The sequence below is a fragment of the Chanos chanos genome, chromosome 10 (genome assembly GCF_902362185.1).
Source record: "Chanos chanos chromosome 10, fChaCha1.1, whole genome shotgun sequence".
Classification (NCBI taxonomy): domain Eukaryota; kingdom Metazoa; phylum Chordata; class Actinopteri; order Gonorynchiformes; family Chanidae; genus Chanos; species Chanos chanos.
This window is the reverse complement of record NC_044504.1, coordinates 13063754-13091222: the sequence shown is the minus strand read 5'-3', so window position 1 is coordinate 13091222 and position 27469 is coordinate 13063754. Positions and strand designations below refer to the sequence as shown.

Sequence of the window (27469 nt, the reverse complement as noted above, 5' to 3'; positions counted from 1 at the left end):
TCTGTTCAGGACATGGTTTAAATAAAGCAGATGGTCAGTAGGGATGAACTTCACGGTTTTACTGAACAAATCTTGAACAACTGATCTTGAACTATCGTCCACAGAACTCATTTAAAGCCACTGAAAAGCATTTAAGATAAAAATGAAATTTTAATTCATTTTATTAAGGCAACCTGAAGCCTTCACACCATCTAAAATGTGGGATAACAGGATTCTGTTGAATCATTAACTTTCCTGTTAACAGGTAGTGTAATGGTGAGAAAGTGTAATTGTGAGGGGTGAGTGTGCTAGTGTAGTTGTGATCACATAGCACTGGGCAGGTAGTAACAGACGGTGAGACTCTTGCTACAACCTCATCCCTCAGTTCATTAGCAGCTTTGGGCTTTCTTCTCCTATGTCAGTACCATCCTCCTCTTAGGTTATCACTAGACCATGCACATCCCTTGCAAGACAGCCAGTAATATCCTGACTAGGGCTTTGAAGAGGATAGAGGACCAGATTCATATCGTGACCTCAGAGGCCTATTCCATAATGTTCCATTGGCTTCTAGTGGCACTGGGGAGGACAGGGTGGGGTTGAGGTGGGGCTCTCTTGCATACATGTGTTTCCACCATCCCAGGTAAGGGACAGCACTATGGCGTGTGCCTCATGTGCGAATATACATCTGTCTGGCTAAGGATGTTTCTATAGTTCTTGGTTAGCCTTCAAATATGTCCAGGAATCTCTCACTGCAGTTGCAGACGGCCCGTATCTGGAGAGAGTGAAATGGTTTTCATGTCGAACTCCAGCAGATGGGACAGGTTTCATACGGCAGCCATCAGGGCACTGCAGTGCTGGTGACCATGCCAGTTACTCACCAGTAGCGAAAGGATCATCTGCTTCATGGTCCTGCAGATGAAAGATATCCCAGATGGTTAACCTTGGTTATGCAAAAAGCTGCTTCCTTATCCTTTGTAAGATTCAGCATTGACTTTGAACACCAGCACCTCTAAAGTACTGTCCCGGCTTTGAGTGCCGTGACTTTCAAGAGCTGCAACTGGAATACTGAGGAAATCCCTAGCGAGAAGTCCTAAAGGGATGACTTTAGTTTGAAGCACTGTACATAACATACATATTTACGGGCATGCTAGAAATACTGCTCTTTATGAAGCGTCAGATATTTGAGTGGTTAGCTAGAACTTCATTTGTGGCTTGACCTAATCACAGTCATGTTGTCATCTGAACTGCTTAGGATTCAGCTTGAAGGGATGAGAGTTGCAATGTAAGGGTTACAAATGGACGGAACGACTTTCGGGACTTCGACAATAAGGTTTCGTGTCTCGTTGATATTTGACACGCTGCGCGCTTGTCGCACTAAACGCTTAATAAACTCAATCCTCGCTTCAATAGACGTTGAGCACCTTCCGATTTATAGCTCTTTGGTTCACTCTGGTGGTCAAGATATGTCACTACACTGACAGGATGTTTTGAGTGAACGAACAAGCCCGCCTCCCTATGTTTGATTGGTTACCGTTGCATTTGTGGCCAGTTCATTGGATGTCATTTTGTGATCACGACAGAGTCGACCTACTACAGGAACATCATCACGTTGGTGAGAAAACGTGTTAGCTGGTTCTCTTGCTGCATTTGCTACAACTTTGCCTCAGGGGTTACAGTTACGCGGTTTTGGTGACCGTTTAAATAATAAGGGGCCGAAGCATACGCTGTTTTCATGTATAGACAATGATGTTTTCGGTAACTGCCAAATAACATTAGCTTTAGCTCAATGTCATGTTCAGCGGTCGACTGTGCTAGCGTAGCCCACCACTACACCTCTCATTTCATGTTGAACCTCAAATCATGCTTGAGCAATTGCTCAGTTGCTTCTAGCCTATGTCATGAATGCAGAACATTAAGTATTGTTATAAACACTGGTCGAGAAAAGGCAGAGCAGATATGTTCGGCAGCTATACTGAAAGTACTAGTTTAACTTAAAAGATAAACACATTCAGTATTTATCAAGTTCTATAACAGATAATGCGCCAGACAATTGTAAAACAGTAACAGTAATAATCCAATTATGTAGTCTGTCTCTGGATTGGTTTGCCAAGGATATAAGAATTACTATTGACATTATTGGTATCAGTGAGAATTGTCATGCTGCAGAATTATTTTCATACAGTCATTCTATTGCATACTAAATCTTTAAAGACACAGTGTAATTAGAGAGATTAAAACAACGTGATGTTAGTGGGAGTTAGTATTTGGGAGGAAAGCCAAGGGAGAATTAAAGCACAGCGGTGACCATAATGATAACAACAACTGTAAAGCAAGGCTATAACTATTCAAGAAACTTTTAAACTGTCCTCTTTGAACTTCTGTATTTCAGACTTGATGATATTTGTACAAGTATGTCTTGTATTACATGATGTAGGGATATTTATTTGCAGTGTTATCTATTGCAAATCATTATTGTACATTGAGAGTGCCCACCGGATTAGATTAAGATCCCTCTCATGTTGTGGTTTCTGGAAACACAAGATCAGCTGAAGTGACCAATTGGATATATATTTCATCAGAGCGAATGAGAGAGTCAATCTTTTAAGTGTCCTCACTTAAATTAGGAATAAGAGTGTTAGAAAATACCGGTGCCATTGCCTTATCAGCGAGTCATTTTCCACTTAAAGTAAATGAACGCCTACACAGGTCAATCTGTGGGAGTTGGACAGCATGCAGTTCATCCCTATAACCACAAGATGTCATGCAGGGAAATCATTTATCGACTTGCCCCATAAAATCATGCCGAAAATACTGATAGTGTTTCAACTGTCTCTTTCTACTTTTTCTCATTTTGACTAAATATGAACACTATACTGGTTGTATGCCTTGAATCTTTTCTAATGTTTGCCTGAGTGTAAATGTGGACATACTGCTTTTGTGTTTTGTCTGTAGGGATGGCAGCAACTGGCAAATGTGCATCTTTTCGTCTGCCCCCTCTCCCCACCATTGGGGAGATCATAAAGCTGTATAATCTGCGTGCAGAGAAACAGCTCTCTCAGAACTTCCTGCTTGACATGAAGCTAACAGGTGAGTCAGTTACTTTCCAAGCATTAGGTTATAGAAATACAGTATGAACTTCACCTCAGCCTGATTAGACAGAATTTCCCTAGCCTCACTCATTTTCTAAAGGGCATTAAGAAGGCAATTAGGAATGTTTTTCAAAAATGTTTTAACCCAAAATCTTACTGGAACTGTTCTCTATGTTGTCCCTTAACATAGACTGGATGGGATAAGATAGTCCACCTATTATGTATCTGTTTCTCTTATATCTCCATGGAGAAGCACCTAGCTTCTTTTAACCCCTTGCCTTCTTTGTTTCCCAAGAGCTGATGAAGTACTTACCATAAATCTGTTCCTCTCGTCCACTGTCAGAGCTATCTTCAGCCTAATCTATAACTATACATTTTTAAATATAATGTTTATGGTCAGGATCTTCAATAAGTCTGGTATTAAAGAAGGGTATGCAAGAACGTGTCTGCATAGTGAATCTAAGGGAAAAGCCAGATAAAGCTAGCTGAAACCGCCTGACAGTAATCAGTCAGTATTGATTACTCTGTCTTGGCCTTCAAACAGTTTTAAACTGTATCGGTTCCACCCTTAAGACAGCAACATTGACAATATTGTTAGTGATGACACTGTTTGATGGTGACAAACAGATGTGACAGAGGAGCCGGACACCAACCCTAAAAGAAGAAATTTAATTTGTTATCAAATATCTTTGATCAGGTTAAAAGTCACAGTGAGTACAGCTTTAATAATACAGTATACAAAAAAAGAAATCCCTCATTTTTCTTACGTTATACAGCATATGACATGTATCCATTGTTGGCAAAAAACAGAGCTGTTCATTTAGCTTACACTTTAATTCAGCACAACTTACAAATTTGTATTATGTCAGAGGTCACAGGGCTGTGGAATGACTTCAGAGAACAGTGTCTTGACCCTTTCCCTTACCAGTAGGCCACTTGACCCTGTCCCTTACCAGTAGGCCACTGTCAACCCTAGCATGCCTCTGCTATTGTATTATCTTCAAAGCCTGGGTAAGACCACTGATGTGTGAGCAATTATCACCCTCTCTGTTGGCTTAATAGTGAAATACAAGGTGTAAAACTCCTTGATCTTGGTTCAGAAAAAGTTGAGCTCTCATTAGGAAAGTGAGAACAGTTGGGATTTGTACCAGGATGTCTATAATCCAATAACACAGGGAAACTCCTCTGGGTTTTATGAAAGCCTCCATTTCATTTACAAGCGGGAGCAATATTGCTGACAAAGGGAACACTTTGAACCAAGTAAAGAAGTCCCTTCTGTTTCAGTTCTTCACAGAATTTGGCACAATTCCAGTTTTTAAGCAGTGGTCAAAATTGCTTAAAAATGATTGTATTTCTTCTATTAAAGCAACAATTTTGTGTTCAGATCATTTTCAGCTGTTCAGAGAAATGAAAGAGGGTTGCCCAATGCCTCCATTGCTTCTGGTAGCACAGAAAGTGAGATAGCATCCTGTTCTTTTTAATGGCTACATCACCGAATGTCCCGTAACGTCCTGTCATTAGTTTGTGTGCTGTGTATGAAAGATGAGCGCTTTTGTTTGTCTCAGTTTAATTTTTAAGACAAAGCACTAGTGATGTGATGGCTCGATGTAACCTCCGTCTTTCCTCCTGTAATTGGAGGTTGTTGTCACCAGTGTTGGGCGTAATGCTGTTACTTACAACTAATTACATTTGTTTCTGGTGTTGGATCCCTATAACAACATCACGATTTCTGACTTAGTTTAAATTTTGTTACTTGCGTTACATGCATATTTCTAACTGAATAATATTAATGACGTGTAATACGTTCAAAACATAAATATTGCCCATATAATAATATGGATTGGACATAGTGCCTGTCCCTTTCGCTTCACTACCTGTGACAGCTGACGTAAGAAATGTGAGTCAATACAGCAGCAGCAAGTGCAGACTTTACATGTGCTTTTTGCCACAGTCCTTTTAAAACACAAATTACCAAAAAGTTGGTCAAAGCCACAAATTACCAAAAAGTTTGTCAAAGCCCACTTAAACGAAACTTACTTGCCTGTCAGTTCTCAGCACTCACTTTTCAGCCTGAGCAGTCTCATGCTGACCCCAGAGAGGGACAGGCTTTCCACTGCATGGTTTTAGAGCCTTTTTTAAATAAGCTCTAAACTGCTCTTTCAGAGATTAGAAAGCAAGTTCAGCATAAGCAATGGTTTTGGTAATGTGCCGAGCCCATCTGAAAATGTGCATTCCATTTTCTTTAAAAAAAAATGTTTCTGCTTTATTTTTATTGATGAAGATGTATATGTTGAGGCAGTTCTTAACCTGACTTAAGGTGTTTATGTGTTTTGAATGTGAGTGAGTGATTACTGAGTACATGTAAGAACAGGTATAGTTACTTAGGCCCTGTTTACACCTTGCATTAAGATCCGATTTTGGTGATCTGATCACAAGTGGACAGCCCAAAAGTACAGGTGTAAATGCATCCAATGCGCATTGAGGTCGCAACGAGATCCGATCACTTGGACCACATTCGGAGGTGGTCTGGACCGCATATGACCACATTTTTATAGCAGTGTAAACGACCACCTACTCAACTGATGTCCTCTGCTTACGCGGAATTACGATCTCATTTGTGTTTGTAGCCTACATATTCGCTTGTGTGTTGTTGAACCAGCAACAAAGTGCTGAAGAGACTACTAGATTTTGCCCTCATACTTTCTGTTCTGTAGATTTGTTTGGGTTTTAGACAATAACTTAGAAATAAAATCAAGTGTAGTGTGATACCATTTCCAATGAGTAAAGTAATTCCATTACCATCTGAGAGGAGTAATTAGGAATATGTAATGGATTACTTTCCTTGAATAACTACCCCAACACTGGTTGCCACTTATAGAACCATATTCTTATGGAAATTTGTATTCTGACAGAGGGCTTTTCCAGTGAGTCATATGAGAGGTTTTTTGTACTGAAATTCATGAGGAATGGTTAGAGTTCTCTGACTTACCCTCAGCAATTCCTGAACGGTCTGTGTTTTACACAACTGCTGCCATCAACATTTAATATACTTGGAGATTCAAAACTAGTATGCATATCGCCAGATTCTCACAGAATTTGAGATACAGGATTGTATGAGAATCAGGGCTGCGGGAATCCTGGAATTCAGTATGTCTTTCAAATACATCTGTCTGTCCATGTTTGCTCAAGACGGCATATTTGTGCAGCACATTTTTCACACTGAATTTGGTCAGATCTATTTGTGGTTGTAATGGAATTTGGAGGGAGCGAGTGGAAAAGAAGGACACCAAAGGTCTACTGTCCAAGAGACACTAGACAGGAATTGGAATTTGTGGCAGAGTAGTAAGGCAGAAACAGAATATTGCTAGATGTCTCAAGTTTGCCAAAAGTACCTGAATGATCCTGTGGATTGTCGTGCATGATGGCAAACTGAACATTGTATTAAAAAGTAAGAGCATTTTTAACAATGGGCAGACGTGATGGGGGTGGTAAACTCATGTGTTGCTGCATCAGGACCTGACTGACTTGCCATACTTAGAGAAAGCCTTGCTTCTGCTCCACAGAGTTACACAGGAGAGTGTAACTCACACACCATATGCATGTAAAGGCAATGAGCCAATGTTTAAGCAAACATTACAAAAAACGGTTGCAATGTATTTTTCAAGGCTGCCGTATTGCAGAAGTGATCAAAGACAGCAAATGTGTTGGTCCAAGGACCATCTCTAGTGCTGTGGAGATTTCTGCACACACACCTGGCTCCTATAAATAGATAATTGGGAGACTTGCACATGGTGCATAGATGTGCACGTAGTAGATCAGCATCCTAGAGATACATCAAATAGATTGAAATGATAGAGAGAAAGATCATGCGTCACATGAAGGTTACTTAGATTAGAAAAGAAAAATTATATATATATATATAATCCCTCCCATGCAGAGAAAGCATCTATATTCAGCCGTAAATGGTCTGCAGTCTACATAACCACCCCTGCGTAAATGTTTCATCTGTTCAATGGCACAAAAAAGACAGGGGGAGGAGACAGAGTGACCAGCCCATGAGAAATTACTAGGGAAGGGAAATTTAGAGTTGTTCCTTCGATGATACCAAGTGGCAATATGCCTGTTGGTTTTTCCAGATGTGTAACTTACTAAAAGTACATGTGATGAAAAGCTGATCTTATATTTTTTTTTTACCCATAACAAAAGTAATACAGACAAAGACCTTGTCAGGTCAGTGTGTGCATACAACACGAGTATGGCAGGGCTGGGAACGGCTCAGCTTGTCTCATCCATCTGTGCCTCTGTACGTCTCTGCCCAGACTATGTAAGCCCTGGTATTTCTTGCACTTCACTGATAGACCAGAGGAGGATCAGCAAAAATCTTTTGGCAAATCAGATAAGCCATGAATATGTGCCAGTGTTTCTTGATCATTTCCTTTGTGATTTTGCCTAGAGGAGAACAGGTAGTAGTAGAAATAGCAGAGTAAGATTTTTTTTTTTTTTATGACTCACGTCGTCCTCTCTAGCTCTGATTGTGTCCGTGCGCTTATCCTGTTCAGAGCTTTGTCGAGCCAGTGTGCACAAGCCTGGAACTGCTTGTACGTGCTCAATATTAAAATCTGTTTCATTGTTGAAGATTTCTTTCAATCTCAAAAACTGTGTTTGGGTCAGACTAGTTTTTAGATCTGTGGGATGGAAGCTGGAGACACAGGGGATGTGGTGCTTCTCTGCAGGCTCAGAGTAAAGGCTGGTAAATTGGAAACTATTCTTAAAGCATTTGCAGGTATCCCGGAAAGGAAATGTCACATCCGCTGATCTCGGCTTTGATTTTGATAGAGGTATGCTTCCTAAGAGGACAATTCCACACCAAGAAAATACCGTCCACGTGTGTTTTTCACGTTAAAGTTTGTTGAAAACAAGGTTTATTATGTCTAATAAACCTGTCATTGAATCAAACCGTAAAGAAACATGCCTAGCCTGGAAAGAAATTGGAGCCTTTTGCTCCTCCTTGTTTTTGTGAGTTAAACCGATCCTCCTCAAACATAAAATAAATCGTACATGGAAGGATGTCAGCTAGATCCAGGAGTTTCTTTCTTTCCTTTTTTTTTCAGAAGGAGTGGGATCAGGACTGGTATGCCTGCAGATTTATCCTTGTCATAAAAAAAACTTAAATTTAATGGTTCAGGGGAGTAGCAGGCCATCTGTCTGGGAGCTGAAGCTGGAGGCAGGAGCCTGGAGCACAGCTTGCTGATGCAGCAAAACAATGATCTGATCCAAAACAGACAAGCAGGGCTTCTCCTGAATGGATAAAGATGAAGGGCAAAGTTTTAGAATGGCTTAGTCAAGGTCTACACTTAAACCCCACTGAAATTGCTGTGATCGGAGTAAAATCGAAGCTTGAAGTTTATGCTTGAAAGGGCCAAAAATGTCACCGAATGAAAGCAATTCAGTACAGCAGACAGGAACAGACTTCCTCCACTGCATTCTGAGAGGCTGATCAATAACCACAGGAAATGTTTGGTTACAGTCACTGATGCTAAATGTGGTGTAACAGTCTGAGAGGACCAATCCTTTTTTTACACTGGGACATGGATGCTGCATTACTTTCTTCAATAATTAAGTGAAGCGAGTATTAAAAAATGATGCTTTGTGTTTTCTCAGGTTTCCATTCATCTAGTTTCAGGATTTCACTTGAAACTTTGATAGCCTTCTGCGTCAGAAATTTGAAAAAAGGCAGCAAATCAGACAGGGGTAAATTATAGTGTCGTATACCGTGCCAGAAAACCCAGATCAACTTGTATATCCACCTGAATGCAAGTGTTTTCTTGGCATCTGGTATAGAACTCAATGAAACCACTTTAAAATTTGATTTACATAAGAGGTCCATTGTGATCTGCGAATAGGTCCAGTGTTAGTTTATGAAGAAAAAATTGCACAATATGCGTTAATGACAGACCAATCAGTCAGTGTGGCCTGGAGGTGTATTTTCTTACTTGCCGTTGCATCACTTGCATGTGATCTTCATTTTCCTTCAGATATTGATAATCATGTGTTTGGATTTACTGCCATGTGGTTGAAATGTTGCACACAAAATAAGCTCTTTAAAACATTGCTCTCTTCCTCTCTGTGCAGTGGTGTCTAGCCTCTCCTGGTAACAAGAGAGTTTGATTAAAAGCAGATAGTTAAAAAATAAAATTGGTTGTTTTTGGTATTGTCTTATCATCCATAATGTGTTAACATTACAGGAGGAAAGTAAGTGTGCTTTAACACTAGTACCTGTAGACCTATACCCTGCCCTCACTCATTCCATTTAAACAAAGTTCCCTTCATAGAGAGCTGTTTATCTTCTGTCTGTTACAGACAAGATTGTGCGTCAGGCTGGAAACCTGAGGAATGCATATGTGTGTGAGGTTGGTCCAGGCCCAGGTGGACTCACCAGATCCATCCTGAATGCTGGAGCGGCAGATTTACTGGTCGTGGAGAAGGATACACGCTTCATACCTGGATTAAAGGTGGGCAAGGGCAGAGGTACTGTAAGGGCAATAACTAAAGCCACAGCAGACCCCATAAATGAAGCTTATCTTTTCTACCGTACCCAATAACTAAAACCATGCCCTTTCACTATACCTAGTAATTATTACCAAATAACTATGACCTTACGCTTAAAATTTTATCAATGTTTTCTGAAGACTGAATTTTATTCCCAAGAAAGGTGGAATTTCCCTTTTTTCTTATCCCTGTTTTGAATGGCCTACCCATTGCTCTAAATGTCCACCTGAGCAGACAGAGGATAGAAGCTCCTCTTTCCTCTTCTGATGTGTCTGAGACCAACTGGTGCACCTTTTGCATGGTCAGATGACGTAACAGACTTGGAACGAGAGCACTGCTCGCTCAGTTCTGCTGAGAACCGTTCAGGTTTCATATAATGAGGAGAGATTGTCATGAAGCAGGGAGAAAGAGGGAGACTCTCAGGGGATAAGTCATGCCCACCCACGGGAACTCAGCCAACTGCATTCCCCAGCACTCCAGGCTGCAGGCGGCAAAAGCGGCACAGCTGGGATCGGAATCCAAATTCCCAGATGTAGGGCGGACCAGTGACACACACTGATGAGGCTGCCCAGCAGTGCACCCGTGGGCCCTGGCATCAGATTTACTGCAGTAAATTAAAGATAACTATGGCAGATGCTTTGAGAGAAACATGAGAGTATCTGGCTTTATTTTAAGTGTAAATTTGGTGTTTCTGACCAGCTCTTGTCAGAGGCAGCTCCTGGGAGAGTTCGGATCGTACATGGCGATATCCTCACTTACAGAATGGACAGAGGCTTCCCTCCTCACATAGCCAAGAGATGGGAAGACGGTCAGTGACGTTTCATCCACTGATTGATTTTGCTTTTGAAATAATGCTTCAATCTCAGATGTTTCAGAGTGTGAGTTTTGGTAGCATCTGGGATCTTTTTGTCAGTCTCCACCTCATGTTCTAACTCTCTCTCTCTCTCTCTCTGTGTGTGTGTGTGTGTGTGTGTGTTAATATCATCAGAACCGCCTGACCTGCACATAATTGGGAACCTCCCTTTCAATGTATCAACTCCCCTCATAATAAAGTGGTTAGAGGATATCTCCAACAGAACCGGACCCTTTGTGTTTGGGCGTACAAGACTCACCCTCACATTCCAGAAAGAGGTTGCTGAGGTCAGTGCAGTGTGTGTTTTCCCTGCAGCGGCACCAAAACGAATTGATTAAATTCCTCTTGCATCCAGTCCCTTGGTTTTTCGCTACACATTTACGGCGCATTGATCATGTCACAGCTGCTGCATTGCAGCAGTGGGATGCCAGTTGTTAGTTTGGTGGACCTGTCTAGCTTTTGGCCACGCTAACCATTGATCAGTCTGTAAAATTGCCCTCCAGAGGATTTGGTCTGCTATTTTAATCAAGGGCCAGTCAAGATTTCAGACACCACCTCTTCTCATCAGCTACACTAGTAATTTGCTTACTTCTGTCTTGGTACTGAAAATGAAATGTTCTGTTTTTAATACCATTAACACTTCTTTGTTCATGCAGTGGTTGAGTCAGGAGTAATTCTGGACATTTTTCCCCCGTCACAGAGGTTAACCGCCAGCACGGGCAGCAGACAACGCAGTCGGCTGTCCATCATGGCTCAGTACCTGTGTAACGTCAAAAGCTGCTTTACAATCCCTGGGCGGGCCTTCGTTCCCAAGCCTGAGGTATGCTCTATTGCTTGTCTTACCATTTACTCACCTCAGTACTCTCCTCACTGTTCACTGTCTTCAGTACTCTCTTCACTGTTCACTGTCTCAGTACTCTCTTCACTGTTCACTGTCTCAGTACTCTCCTCACTGTTAACTGTCTTCAGTACTCTCTTCACTGTTCACTGTCTCAGTACTCTCCTCACTGTTCACTGTCTTCAGTACTCTCTTCACTGTTCACTGTTTTCAGTACTCTCTTCACTGTTCACTGTTTTCAGTACTCTCTTCACTGTTCACTGTTTTCAGTACTCTCTTCACTGTTCACTGTCTTCAGTACTCTCTTCACTGTTCACTATCTTCAGTACTCTCTTCACTGTTCACTGTCTTCAGTGCTCTCTGTTGTACTCAGTTTACTCTCTGGCCTTAAATGTTTTTAGGGCAGCACAAAAGGATGTCCCAGATGGGGTATCAGAGCAGTGGCACATCAGTTAGCCAGAATGAAAGTAAAAGACTGCAAGCATTCAATTCAGCCCAAATAGGTGGACTAAAGTGCATTTTTTGGAGAAATTGGGGTGCTATACATCACTGACATGTTTTTTTATTGAAAAGGAGCTTATGTTATATTTCTCTGTGCAACTGCTCTCTGCATAGACAGCAAATACCGACCAATTATGGGTGCCCCTACTGTGTGAGTCCATGTTAGGCTTATTGGTTCAAAATTTATACTACATCTATATCGTAGGTAGTATAATAATGGAGATCTGATTTCAGCACTCTGATTTTTTGGTATGTAAATAACAAGTGTTTTATCATATCACAAGTCATTTTGTTGTAACAAACGCTTCAAAAAATATCTTTGTGCGTAGAGATCGTGAAGCCCAAGTTCTCAGCATGTCTCATTTGTAATGAGTATACAGGGAAAAATGTTATGAGAATGTTTGAGATGATCCGTGCTGCTTTCTCAGGGAGAGATCCTAATGATTAAAATATAATGACTAAAGATTAAAGTAAGTAGGGTATGATATTTCTGCCAGTTCTTCATCATAATGCTCTTCAAGTTTTGCAGTGTTTTTTTAGAAACCCGTGTCAGCAAAGTAGATGGGACGGACCTCAGCTCTGAGTTTTAATACAGGTAGCTTGTTTGTTGTTGGTGGGTGTTACACAATGAAACCAACCACATGAAACTCATTGCATGAAACAAACAATTCCACTTCTGCTACAAGGCCTGTCATATTGTTATAAATGTGTTAACCTTTGCGGACAATGCTACAAAATTCTACAACTTCTGGCTTTGGGACTTTGCCCACAAACCTCTCAAATAACCTGGCTCTGTTGAAAACTTCCCACTCTCTTCACTAAACAATCTCTCACCTTGCTGTTCATTGTTAAATGGGTCTCGTCCCTTGTTCTGAGGTATCTGATCTTGATCTCTATCGTGCGGCGTAGCAATTGTGAATGAAGCCGTTGTAACACAACTCTAATCACACATGTTTACTTATTTCACTGATGGGAGGAGATATGAGGCTGAAGAGACAGGGAAAGCCTTGTGGGCTTTGTGGAGGAGGATCCCCCTCTTTCTCTGTGAGAGCTCCTTCAACAGTAAATATTTCATTCTGCTGAAGGAGCATAAGGAACATAAGAGAAGTGAATGAAACTGGGACAGATCGTGCATTCTTTTAGAAGAAACGCGACCAATGATTATTTTATCGCACACTTTTACTCTGTGTGTGTGTGTGTGTGTGTGTGTGTGTGTGTGTGTGTGTGTGTGTGTGAGAGTGTGAGTGTGAGCAAAAATTGTGTATCTCTTGGGTTCACACGAGAAGAATTGTGTTAGGGGCGAAGCTATAGAAGCATAGCTCACATGGTAATTCATATTTTATATACCATGGAGATTTTCACTTTGAAGTTAAAAAGCTTGCAATCCCGTAACGCTCTAAAAACAGTCTTATATGTCTTTGCCTGAGAAAATCAGCCTAGAGGTGGATGTCTTTTTTTATTTTTTTGGGGGGGGATATCTTCAGATTATCACTGTTACTGTTAAAATACAATTTAGGAGTAGAGGAGAAATTCATCTTGACTACATTTACCCTGTTCATCGGGATTTTAAGGGAGGAAGCTTTGCTTGTTTGTTTGCACAAGAATATTGGATAATTACAGTAAAAACAATCAGATACGCCTAAATGTGGTTAGAGCCCATCAGAAAATATGAGGACATTGAGTCTGTCCTACATGTTGGAAAATTGTGTCTTTAACAAGCGAGAGTATTTGCACAGTACATTCTGGACCAGTGCAGCCTTACATCTGAAGATAACTACGCCTGTGATTGTCATCTGTACTCTCAAAAGCCCTGCCCTACAATATTAAAGATGTTTTATTTTAGTCTCAATTTATCAAAGAGACTAAGCACTTCAACACAGAGGTGACAAGTTTATGTTCATTATAGATGAGCAAAAACATTTGCTATGTCAGTTAGCAATTGTATAGAATGATCATCATCACAGGAAAACTGCATAAATCCTTCAAAAAATTCCATGTTGTCTGGTGTCAGTGTCGGGGGAGCTTTGGAATGTTGCTTATGTCTAAATGTTTATGAAGGTGGAGTTATTTTGTGACTCCTTTTTTAATATTTTGAACATGTTCCCGTTGGGCTTAAATTTTAATCCGGATGCTTTATCCGCATCTTTAGAAACAAGCAGAAATGGCTTGGCACCGACAACACATCCTCACCCCGTTTTTGTCCAGTGTTCTCAGAAACCTAAACAGTGCTCTATGCACTGTTTGCAAATCTTCATCTGAATAATGGCTTTCGAGAGGCAGCACGTTGTGTCCGTGAAATCAGCCGGGCCAGCCTCATCTCAACATCATCATGTTTTGATATAAAGTTAGCCGTGTTTTCTGACGTCACAAATACAGTTGGAACTTGCACGGTCTGGCTGACGGTTTTCTTTATGTTATGAATGGTTTAGTGTAGTTTGGACCTGGATCCTCAGGGTTAGGGATAGTGGAAAATTCTGAGAAGCTTTGGCTGATGAGAGGAGCCTGTGAATGTGAATAGACACTGTTGACATCATTGAATGTTCCAGAACCCCTTCAGTAATTCTCTTCGCAGTTCCTATTTAATGCCTGTTGAGAGAGATGATGGGCACTGCTGCACTACGTGGGACATGGAGAGTATCTAGATATCTAAATGGAAGTGCTGGTTTTGCAAATCCGACCTCTTACAGACTGCAGGAGGAGCGGCGAGAGGGGAATTTACGAGGAGAAAACGTCAGGAAGAACATGCCTGGTGACAGATTTATGTGGGGAATCAATATGAGGGGAAAGTGAAGCATATCTTAAAAAGACTGTTGTTTGAACATGCTGAATTCGAATTGAGCACGAAAAGCAGTGTATTTAACGTGGATATGGTTAAGCAGTGAACTGCTGTGAAATACTGGTAACACTATTTGTGACCATTTAGAGAACGAAAGGAAATACAAGGTTCAGCAGAGAAAACCGGGCCTGTGTCAAGGGTAGCGGCTGTAAATAACCTGATAAGATTTGATCTTAGATAACGTCCGTTAAGTCAAGTGTTTTATTTTTTACTGTTCCTAGACTGAATTACCCAAAATTGATTATCATATTCTCAGCAATATTAGTTAGCTCTAAGACAAACAATTCCATCATATGCCTCGCGATGCATTTATTGCTACATTACAGTGAAATCTAATCTAATTCCTAGCTGGAATATTTAAAATTATGTAAATTTCCATTTTGAGTCATTTGGCTTTACAGTCCTAGACTATCTACCACCACAGTTTACAGCACATTGCAAGGGCAATATCGTTATTCCTGTGGGCTGTGTGCTAGTTTGCAGACAGCCTTGCACAGGGCAAGGTCATTTGTGGCTTCCACGTGACATCCATTAATATCATCTACATCTTAGTCCTCTAAAGGAGAACTGTTTGCATCAGAAAATGGTCTCCATTAACCGGACCGCAGCCGAAGAGTGTTTTGACTGATTGTCCACAGGCGTGTATTACATCACTCCATAACCGCTTATGGAGATTTATGATTGATGTACTTTTCTATTGCTCTTTCGTATCAGTCAATCTCTCTTTTGTAATCTGCCAGAACTGACTTGACCACCTCCAAATGCTCGTAAGTGGGATAATAGGCCAGCTGAGAACTGCCTTAATACATCACAGTCCAGTCTGTCATCGTAAACCTGTTTGTTTATGCTGGATTGCTTCAGCTTTTTCTGAACCACATGTGCGCATTGTCCGGCCACAGTTTTCTGCTCCCTCAAGTATGTTTGTTTGTTTATTTATTTATTTATTTTCCCCCTTGAGTCTGATGGGTAAAGCCACCACAGAAATAGCTTTGAAAGCCAGTGTCAAAATAGAACAGTTGTCACCTAACAACTTTAATTTGACAGGCAAATGACAAGTTAGATGGTCACCGTGACAAGGTCACTGTGTTATGAGTGGTGTTATACACAGTGTGACGGATAAGGTGCTATTTCTGAAATAGAACCTCGCTGCCTGCGGCTAATGCTGCTCATATAGGTTTTCTCTGTATGAGGAAGACTGCCCAGTCAAATGCAGTTGAAATGGGGTCCAAGTACAATTGACCTTGATTACACAGGGAGATTCAATTAGCTGTTCTCCCACGGGCCAGAGGGGCCCAAAGCACCCACTCTGCCACTCTGCATCTGAGCCTCTATCCCTGGTTTTCCATGACTTTAAAGGGGAACCTCACCCTTTACGGTGTTTGAGCTTGTAACTCTCAACCCGGCATTTGTAGACACTCTGGAGTGTTTCCCTTTTTGTGTGTTTTTCCACTAGAAATCACTCTCAAAACTACATTCGGTTACCCTACCATTAACAACAGCGACACATTTCATGGCAAAAAAAATTTACTGAAATAAAATTTTAAATAATCAAATGTCACCGAAAGGAGGCAGCTGTCAAACTTGGGACCCGTGTGTTAACAAGGGTGAGCTTCCCCTTAAAAATACCGTTAATACAGTCTGCTCTTTTCACAGTCTTTGCCTGTTTGGCAGGCAATAGAATGCATGTATCAGACTACACATAAAACAAAATATCATTATAATCACAAAACATGAAGCCATACATCCACAAAATAGTTTTATTAATAAAAATAGAACTACTTTCACAAGTACACTGAGACAGCAATACTAAGACATTTGTAGACAAGTTTTACCCTCTGCAAAACTAAGAAGAGCTGAGGCATCCACAAAAAAAAAAATAAGCTGCATTTGTTTGAATGAAAATTAGGCTTTGTTGCCAAAACATTCAGTCGTTTGTGTGTGTGTGTGTGTGTGTGTGTGTGTTTTCCTATTGTGCTAATGAGAAAGCCGTGTCACTATACTATTTTACGTCAGAGTCACTCTAATGGCTGTTGACAGAGGCTAGAGGAGGAACAGTGTAAATGTGTTGTCTTCTTATAAAGAAGATTCTGTATGAACATGCTTTGCTATTTAAGTGAACCTGTAACCGCATGTTCTGTTGGAAACAAAATGGAGAAGTGCATAACTTCAAATAAAATAAGCTGCCACTCTTCCTAAATGTTTTAGTGCTATGCAGAGTTTTAGTGAAATACGAAAATCCAAAGGCTGATTTAAACATTCCTGAACATGGCTCGTGTTTCCAAGCTTATCCCGCTGAACCTAACTTTGTAATGAACTTCAAATTATTGTGCTTTGGGATAAGAGAGAACAAAAAGTTGAGAGAGAAATTATATAATATGTGAAGACATAGGATCCATCTTTCAAACCATTTTGTCATACAGAGACAATTAGCAAACAGTGCAGAATCATTAAATATACTCATGGACCTGCCACTGTCTCAACTTAAACATTTCTGTATGTAATGAGTTTATGAGGGAGCGAATTTTGTTATTGCGTTGGGTGACGGTGCCAGAAGTGGCCCGCTGTGGAGGGCGTAGTCCATCCCAGAAGGTCAGTCCAGTCTCCAGCTGAGCTTATATTCAGCATGCCCGCTGCTGCCTGCAGGTGGCGGGCTGAGCGGACCATCTGCACACCCATAGGAATCTGCGCAAAGAAAAAATGCACAGCTCCATCTATCATTGTAAAGGCCCTTATACGGACCCTTCTTTTTTTCCTCTTTTTTCTCTTTTTTTTCTCTTTTTTTTTTTTTTTTTTTTTGCCGGAGCTACACGGGAGACTCAGGCTCTTCTCTCAGCGGTGCAGGGAAGCATGACCATGGCTGCATTATCACACGAGTACGTATGAGGTTGTGTGTGTGTGTGTGTGCACATGATCTCGACGCAAGACTTCTCTTTCTGTCACAGTTATCATCTATATGAGGCAGGGGGGGATGACTGTGGACGAATGCAGCACAGAGGAGTTTCTGGAAGTAAGAACAATGTTTCCAGTAGGAGGCAAGCCAGGAGTAGGTGCACCATCAATGAGTTTAGAGAATGAAACATGATGGCTGATTTAAACAATGCATGAACTACAATTATATTTATTAGCAGAATGCAGCGTCACAAAGCACCAGCGTTCACCTCAGCATCATGCAGATATAGCCATTTTAGTTTAGTTGGTTTTTTTTTTTCTTTTTTCTTTAGTCCTCAAAGTTTTGGTTTTTCCTTAAGCACATCATAGTTGATAACTGTTTGTAAATTAATAGAACTTGAGGTTTGGTGTGTGTGTGTGTGTGTGTGTGTGTGTGTGTGTGTGTGTGTTTGTGTGTGTGTGTGTGTGTGTGTGTGTGTGTGTGTGTGTGTGTGTGTGTGTGTGTGTGTGTGTGTGTGTGTGTGTGTGGATGTGTGTGGGTGGGAGGGAGGTTGGCCGTGTGTAAGAGAAGGTATCGCAGTGGAGATTTGGAAAGAACATCCTCCCCTCCAGCACAGACACCCTGACAATAGAGATATTTGGGCAGAAGATTCGGTTTCCATGGCAGTGTGAGTGGCAGCGTGACTAGAAAGTACACAGGCGGGTTTTTTTTTTTTCTTTTCGGACGGTGCAGTTGCCTCAGACAGCATAAGACAGTGTGCTCTCAGCTGAAGGCAGCTTGTTTTGTCTTGTGTATGGACTGAATGGATTCAAAAACATTGAACAGTTGCACATCATACTGTTCAAACTGTAGAGGTGGTCTCCTCTTAAGTCATCAGCTGGGTTATGTTTTTCTGCTGTGACATGCCTAACCCAGCGCATTCTCTTACATTTCTCTCGAGACAGTTTCAGCTGTGTAATACTCTACTGCAGTTTTTTTTTTTTTTGTTTTTTTTGTTTTTTTTTCTTTAGGCACAGGCATTGTGGCAACTATGCATCCCACTGCATTATGCACAAGCTCCAGAGAACATGCTTAGGCAAAATATCAATCATTATATCATCTATCAAAATAGGACAAGAGACCTCATCAACTTGACTAGCACTCAAGTTGAAAGATTGGAAAAAAAAAAAGGTTTACAAAGAGGGGCTTCCCCATACTATTGCCTCTTTTAGACATATTGCCAGCATACTTTCAATAGAGGTTACCAAACAATTTCTAGCAGCTAAAAGATTGCTTTTAATTTCTGACCTTTGGGCTGTGGGAGGGAGGCAGAAGAAGAAGAGAAACATTTCCTTTCAGTTAATCCATTTCCCAGGGAAGTCAAAATACGGTTTACATGGACGTCGAGTATCTGTATTTATTTACAGTCATTCTCCCACTCTATCTCTCTCGCTCTCTCTCTCTCTGTCTCTCTATCTCTCCCCCGCTTCTGCTTCTCCACCGCAGCTCTTCATCAGCTTTACCACAGTACTCACAATCCATCTATTCCAAGACATTGCTCAGGGAAACCTCCACTGCTTGTGCTTGCTGATCAAAAAGGGGGGGAGAGGAGGTGGGGGGGGGGGGCATCAAAGATGTTGCCATCCTCCCCTTTTCATCCTGTAATCGCACAAACCAGAGCTTGAGCAGTTGTATACCACACGCATGCCTGGCTGCTGAATTGTGTGTTCACTACACGTAGTCCTGTAGGCTGTAGCCAGTCTTGTTGTCCAAAGGTGAGAGAGAGCAGTATTGGTGCTGGAGCTGCTCTTGCTGCTGTTGCTGTTGGAGCAGCTGCTGCTGTTGTTGCAGTAGGAGTTTGTCTGGGGGAAGCAGAATCAAATCCTGGGGGCCCTGTCGCTTTCCCGAACAGGACATGCAAAAAATGAAGCCACCTACAAAAAGAAACCCGGCCGAAACAAAGGCAACATAGACGGCACCCCCTGGCTCAAACTTGTTGCTCTCGGGTACGTTGGTGTCCAAGAAGCTGGCTATCACTTCATTAGTGTACCAAGAAGCCGGCACCAGGCAGAGGAAGCCAGAAGCGAGGAAGCAGGCCCCCGCAGACAACGCAGCGTGGCGCTTTGCGCGATGACCCCCACCCCAGCGTGTGCACTTGAGCCCCAACGAGGCGAGACACAGTCCCAGAGCAGCTAGCACGCAGGAGAGTACCATGGTGGTGCGTGCTGTCTGTAGATAGGCAGGCAGGGCTAACACAGAGTACTTCAGTGTGCAGCTGAACATGCCTGTGCTGTACCAGGTGCAGTCCATCCACAGCCCCTGCATCTGAGAAATAGCCGTGATAATGTTGGAGCCCACATCAGCGCTCACCTTCCAGTTGGGAAGCAGCGTGGCCACCGTGGCGCCCAGTATGCCCATCAGCGCCAGCACGAAGGCGAAGATCTGCGTGCCCATGGACGCCATCCTGCCACTGCCGCTGGATCGCGCACCATTCAACCAGTTCAGCCCCCGGCCGTCCCCTCACCCGCTTGGTGCAAGAACGAGCAGCGGTGGTCTCTTCAGCACCGGTGCCTGGCTGAGGTAATGAGAAACAAAATTGAACGGATCTCCTCCTCCCCCTTACACATGCACTTTTCTCATGGGGAACAAAGAGAAGCATGCATGCAGGCAGATGGGAGCAGGCTGCCGATGATTGAGGGGGTCCCTGATTTTGTACTACAGTGCATTTTCTGCTTGTCCATATCATGTCTTGTGCCGGCATCTTATGGAACTGTTACTGGAGGGAAGCGATGAGTTTCTAGTATTTGCTGTGCTTCAGTATATGCACTTAAAGCTGCAGTGTCCTAAAACGGAGTAAGAGTTAAGCTGCAATGCCAATGTGAGGTCCACACAGTAAGGTAATTTAAATTAGTATTGAAGCATTTCACATTTATATCTGTGTACAACTCTGAAGTCCTTGTTATATTTATTTTCTCAGAATTCTCAAATGGAATTAATTGTAACAGCTTTGCTATAATTACTGTGATTGTAACACGGGCTTCAGTTCAAGGACGTAGTTGAACGTATTTGTTTATCGCTATTCTAAGAGAGAACGTGATGCAGAATCCTTACCTCGGCTGGTGCAGAATGATCTGTGACGCGTCAGGTTGTTCGCAGTGATTTCTGAGCACACATACACACACATACGTACACAAAACACGGTGTGAGAGGGAGCGGATTTAGCCGTGCAGACCCATTCATGTCATCAATTTCCTTAGCAACAGTATATTAGAGGGTATCCCAGACGTAGACCACACATGCTTGCTCGGTGCTTTTGAACAAGGGCTGCCGAAAGGATTCTACGTCACAGTAGCCTGAGCTGACCGACATAATTTACTGGTTTGCTTCAAGTTCAGACCGAAAAAATGTCGGCTATGTTTTAAATTTGAGGTCTTATTGTGTAGCGGTATCAGCGGTGTATTTTATGGAATTTTTTGTTGTTATCAGGGTAAGTGCTGTTATGTTTGTTGGTAAAATATTCACGTAACGCGTTTGTTTTCACTTCAAAGCAGAAGCGCACTATCAGATTCCAATTAAGCTAATAGAAGTTAAAAATTAAGGACAATTAATAAAACTTCTGCCAAATTTCCGAAGAGAACGATTCGTAAAACTTTAATATTTTGCAGTCGATCAGTTTTCCAGGTTGTGAAAGAGACAAAGTGCCATAATATTAGCTGTTTGCTGCTCGTACTATCAAATAAAATAAAATAAAACTTCTGTCGGCGAAGTAACGCTGTGTAATCCGTTTGTTTAAATAAGTTAGCGTAGTTGCATATGTACTAAGTCCATTCTCTCTGAGAACTGATGAAGACCATGCCCACTGGAGATGCAGTTTTCTTGATATCATTTGATACCTTGGGGGAGGGACTGCGGATTTCTTGTCAACTGATTTCAACTGACTGCTGATGGACAATCGTCAGAAGAAAGAAGAAATTTTATAGGTGTGCTTGTTGTGAAATGTCATTAGTATAGCCCAGACAGTACACACTTCTGCAGAAGAGTTGACCTTCTTCAATAATAATAAAGGTCTCTTCAGGAGGGCAAACTCACAGCTGCTGCACTTTGCATCCCCTACCCCCTTCTCCTTCACGCGACTCCTCTCTTCAAAGGGTAAAGAAGAGGGGGTGGGAGGGGCAACACGGCCTTGATTCATGAATGACAAAGAGGGCAGAAAAGGACAAAAGAGAGTGAGAGACTCTGACTGCTTGATATAGTAATGTTGTCACAGTGCATTTAACCAAACAGCCCTGTTAAAACAGAACATGGCTCATAGATATGATCACACCATCACCACCACGTTTTGGTGGCTTTTAATATATATATGTTAAAAAAAAAAAAAGATGTGTTTTTTTATTATTGCCCTGTTGTCTAATGATTTGAATTCCCCTATTGTTTTCCTCAATGACACCTCTATTGAGTCCTGAAGTGATAAAAAAAAAAAAAAAAACACAGTGGAAAGCATTCAGCATATTCACCACCACTGAGAAGGCTCTCTCTGTGCCAGTGCTGACTTTCAGGCAACATGTCTATGGCTCTCGTGGTAGTGGTGGCAGCAGCATGAAAAATGTCCTCTGTTTTTTTTGCTGGCTTGTGTTTCCTCACTAAGTAGCTTCTAAGTGCTGATGCTGGGTTTGTGCTTGGAACTGAAAGAAATATATAAATAAAGAAGGATGTGTGGAAAGAAGCTGTTAACATGTACCCTGGGAGTGTGGACATGGGAGGTGCTGATGTGTAAAGACACGAAAAGCTATTATAGGCATGGTGCCTGATTTTTATGACCTCTTGGTGGCATTTGCTGTAAGGCTTGACTGGACATGAGGGTATTCTGTTCCTAAGATGAGGGATTTTTATGTAGCGTGTGCCTACGCTTTATTCCAGAGTCTTAACGGCTTTTATCTTGAAATTCCCGTCCGATCCCCTTTTTTGTTCGCAGTTGGCAGATAACGTTTGTCATCCCGTAATTATAATGTTTCTGTCACAGTTACATTTCGCAGCTAATTTTTGACAGCAAACTGCAGAGCTATTATTTTATAGTAGTGGGTGATACTGTGTATATTTGGAGTTGATGTAACAGTAGTAGAGAAGAAAGGGTCTGAGGAGGAGGCAGTGAAAAGAGACTGTAATAATGATTCCTGTCACACAGAAAAACGAAATTTGAGTGTGACCGATTTGAAATGGTTTCGTTTCACAAATTGAGGGAATATCTCTGTGATGGTCACCATGTACAGTCCATAAAATGTTCATTTAAAGATAATTTAAAAAAAAAAAATGATAATAGACTCTGAATATAGTGAACTGAGATTAAGTAAGACCTTTGTTAAGAACTCGGCCCGGAGCGATCCAGCCTTTTAACCGGCCCCAGTGGTTTCCACCCAGGAATGAGTGGGAACTACTGGAGCCACCAACAGAAAGTTCAGCAAACATTATTACAACTAATAAAGTAGGAAAAAAAAAAACAAAACAGCTTACTCACCATGGCTAACAGAAAACTATTTCTGCGTTAACAAAGCTTTCCAGATAATCTTCCTGTTAAACCAAACAGGCCTACTCACAGGATTCTGCTTCTCCTTCACAAAGATACAATTTGACCATTTATGAAGTATGACGTGATCCAGTTTGTCAGTGTCTCCGCTCTGCTTCTAGCAATAGCAAGCTAAAATGTTGGTGTTGGGGTGGAGCGATAGAACTTTACTGGCTAAATGTCTCTGACACTTTCCATAGTGCTTGTAATCGCATTTGGACCGGATGTTTCAGCAGATGAAGTAAGCCTGTTTGCCGCAGTACGTGATTATGGTGGTAAATTTAGCCTTTTCTGAAATCCATTTTAACAGACCGCAGGGAAATAAACAATAAACTTAATGTTGCTCCAGTAAAAAGACAGTCACCGCCAGTTTGTTTTCTTCAGAAACACCTGACAACACAAATCTCTGCTACCCTTCCCCCACTGCACCCATTTTTGCTATTGGTCCATGCTAAAAGTTGTGACTTTGCTTGATTGGTTGAATAGAGAAATGTGACCAACAGCCATACAAAAAAGAAGAGAGGGTTATGAAATGTTTCTGGGTAAACAGTTGGTTTCATTCTTTGAAAATACATTTAAGAACACATTAGAAAAGGTTCTGGCTGCAGGACATACTCTGATATCACAAAATCTTCCCAGTTTTACATTGCCGTCTGTACTGGAATAAATGTGACTTCTTGTCACGCATCTCTGGATTTTATTGCTTTGATTTATGCTTTTTGTGTGTGTACGTGTACATTCGTGCACATGTGCGCGCTTTATTCTGCAGAAGGATTCTGACCTATAAGAGGGCATTCTGTTTATGGTTGTCCTCCAAATCCAGCGACCTTGCCCGTCCAATACTGTACATCTGTGCTGATCTGCACACAACTGTGTCATGCAGATTCTCTCACGGCATCTTATTAGGTTTCACAAACATAAAAAGTGCCTGCATTTAGACCGTCACTCTGCGGCTGTAGAGCAATAGAGTGCATTGTGTTTTGGGTTACGTGTTTCGGCTGAATTGGCTTTACACAGAACAGACGAAGGCTGGAGACTATTCTTTTGTTTTTTGGTGCCTTAAAGTTCCATAGAGAGGAGATCTTCAGACAGCGAGGTTTCAGACACCACTCAGCCTTATTATTCAGCATTAAATGTGTTTTAAATATATGCGCACAAGCCAATTTTAGAGCCGAAGATGAACATCATATGAAGCGGTTGTTTGTTTTGGCTCTTTTAAAATGAACATGCAAAAGTATAAAATGTACAATAGCTTGATTCATCCAGACATCATTTCTGAACGTTCCTTTTAGCCTCTAAAGAAAGAATGACAAGGCAGTTGTGGAAGGACATTAAGGCCGTGGGCAGTTAAGTAGTCTTTCTCAGACTTCAGCTTAGGAACTTGCCTTAAATCCTCACAGGGGTGGCAGGAGGAGCAAGTGGATTTAAGATGAAGATTTCTGACATTGCTGTAAGGAGAAGATGATAAAATGTGAAGGTAGGACACGTAACTGACAAGCAGTGAGTGAGACAATGTAGGCCCTCATTAAGCACAATCAAAATGACAGGAAAAAGGCTGCAAACGGTACAGCTGGAAAATCAACTTACCCTGGATGCAATTTAACACCGTGCCATGTTGATTGTAAATAGTTTAATGACTCCAGGAGAGAGCAGAAAGAAATGCATTTGTTTTCTAACATGGTGAATTTGTATCACAACATATTGATAAATTCACAGCTGTGTGCACTCCGCTGTTTGAGTGACAGCAGGCTAAATTGTTAGTATGTTTATTGTCAGGGCACTAATATGACTTTATAGTCTCTGATAGCTCCTGTTACTTGTAGCGCTCTCTCTGTGGTAATGTGGTGTAATTCATAAACAGAGCTGTTCTCTCGAGTCTTTAGCAGTGCTTTTTATTGATTTTGGAGTTAGCTCAGGAGTTAGAGAGTTCACTGTGGCTTAAGGAACTCGCTCTACTGCCTCAGGGCTGGCCCGTCGCTTCAGCTCATGCAAACTTTGAGATCAGCACGCAAAACACTGGGCTGCTACATTAAAGAGACGTTGTCCTCGGAACCTCGGTTGAAAAGAAGTTCGGCTGCCCATGTGAATACAAAGCGAAGTAATTGGCAAATTTCCTGTATTCAACACTCCGCGTGGGAGCGACTAAAGCTGAGAACATAGAGGATGAAAGTTAACGTACAAACCTTAGCGTTACGCAGCCCGTCGCTGCGTCCATCACCTCGCACCTCTGCTCCCCTTAGATCAGTCTTCCTATATGAGTTCCTCCAGTAGGAGGGCAATGAAAAAGCATATGTGTGTCAGTAGCTCAGCGTTGGCACCCACACCATTCAGTAGGGCCTTCTTTTCAGTCTTCTCTGTTATGGGTTTGGAACTACTGCGGGGGAGCTCTGTGTGAGACCCCTTCCCAGGCCTCATGAGGGAGCTTTCAACACATGTTTGGTTAAAAAGCTTTAGGCTGGGTGCAACAGCTATGTTTTATCTGTTTGATTACCCACAATGAAAAGAAGAGACATCACTTTTGTAGAGCGAGGGAGAGAGAGAATAAGCAAGGGAGGGATGTGTTTAGGAGCTTGGCTTTGATGGGTCTGGCACGATTATTTTAACAGTTTGTCATGTCATCTTAGAACCAACTGGGGAACTGGGGAAAGAGAACAGAGAGTGAAGCTAAAACTCAGGCTCTTTACTGCCTCCCAAAACTCAGACTTCTCACAGTCTCTCGCAAAACACCAGTCTCCAGTCTCTGTTTCAGAACACACTCACCATATACAGAATGATGCGTGTGTGTGTGTGTTGTGTGTGTGTGTGTGTGTACACTCACATGGATGCTGGATAAACCTGTCTGTTTCTTCTGCTAAAAGGGCAGTGTTTCACACACACACAGAGGGCTTTGTTTTTGTGGTCCTTCATACAGGTGTTACTGTGGCAACCAGAACTGACTTGGCATCACTTGCTGTGTCATCACTTTCTTTTCCATACCACACTCCCTGCCTCCATCTGTCTCTCTCTCTCACTGCCCCCCCTCCTCTCTCCCTCTGTGTCTCTCTCTCTCTCACACAGGAGTGAGGGAGCAGTTCCATAGTGTAGACTTCAGGTCTGTCTAACAGCTTTTGTGTGTGTCTGTGTGTATGTGTGTTTGTATGTGTGCGTTTGTGTGTGTGTGCTTTATCTCCTGTGGTGTGTGTAGGTGGACGTGGGGGTGGTACACTTCACTCCACTGGCTCAGCCCCAGATCCAACAGCCCTTCAAGCTGGTGGAGAAAATAGTAAAGAATGTCTTCCAGTTCCGGAGGAAGCACTGCCGCAGAGGGCTAGAGTAAGCACTTTTCTATGTCACCCCTAGCAACATCTTCGTTTTTTTGCCCCCACCCCCACCCCCAAATGACACCTGCTTGTAGACTGAGCTCTTGTCATGGGTTTGGTATGTTCCTCACCAGAGCTTGTTATGTGCTTGTGTAGGCTGAGATAATAGAAGAACTCTTTTCAAACAGAGCTGCCGCTATGATTCATTGGGATGTCAGGCCAAGAAGAGAGCTGATGAAATTCTGCCAGCTGTATTAGCAGCGTGTGTTGGCATTCAGCATGTTCTGGAAGTGCAGTGCAGACTGAGCTTGTGCTAATTCATTGTTTCATGCTAATCTGAAGGTTTTTCCCAACTCTTAAGTCACAAAGTCAGTCTTTGATGGTTTCTCCCACATTTTTCTCTTTTTGAAATCCGTTCCAGGATGCTGTTTCCGGAGTCACGGCGTCTTGAGCTGGCAGAGCAGTTGCTGCGCGAGTCTGATGTGGACCCCACACTCCGGCCCGTAGATCTCACGCTTTCACACTTTCGGGCTTTGGCCGACACATACAGCAGACTCTGCGCTCAAAATCAAGGCCTCATCGACTACGACTTTCGAGAAGAGTTAACAGAGAATCGAGCGAAGAGACGAGCTGACAGAAGCAAAGAGCTTGACTCTTACACAGTGAAGAGATGAGGACGTTAATCATGATTATTGTTGGTCATGTTGACACTGGACTGGAGACTCAACAAGTGAAACATTCAATAATAAATTGTTTTTCTTCTCTGTGGATGAGTGTGGTAATCTGCAGTCTAGGTATATCTGTTGTGAGTTCTACGGCTCAGCTTTGGTTCTTGTTGTATAACTAACCTCGTCAGTAAAGAGGACAAAGACATATGTCTCATAGCCGTAAATGTATGAAGTTTTTGTTGTTGTTGTTTTAATCAATTTTGGAAATTAAAATAGTCATTTGAGTACTTGTAATCCTCCCAACCTCAAATGTTAAGTTATGACAAGCTCCTCCACAGCAGGGAGGGATATTGAACTCAATTTGCAGAGAAATAACTAACATGAGACTCAGAAAGTTAAGTAGATTTTAGGTCTTTGTATGATTCTCA

General features: G+C 42.0%; 2 protein-coding genes across 2 annotated transcripts; one reads left to right on the top strand and one right to left on the bottom strand.

Moving 5' to 3' along the window:
• The first annotated feature begins 1580 nt into the window (after positions 1–1580).
• Positions 1581–27099, top strand: tfb1m (transcription factor B1, mitochondrial). The gene is made up of 8 exons (XM_030786113.1): positions 1581–1591; positions 2932–3066; positions 9429–9580; positions 10317–10425; positions 10606–10757; positions 11171–11290; positions 26259–26386; positions 26795–27099. The coding sequence occupies exons 2-8, from the start codon at positions 2934–2936 to the stop codon at positions 27045–27047; spliced, it is 1047 nt and encodes a 348-aa protein (XP_030641973.1). The 5' UTR covers positions 1581–1591; positions 2932–2933; the 3' UTR covers positions 27048–27099.
• LOC115822329 (claudin-20) lies at positions 19246–19977 on the bottom strand. The gene has a single exon (XM_030786114.1). It carries the CDS (start codon positions 19975–19977, stop codon positions 19246–19248), a length of 732 nt encoding a protein of 243 aa, XP_030641974.1.
• Positions 27100–27469: the final 370 nt, after the last annotated feature.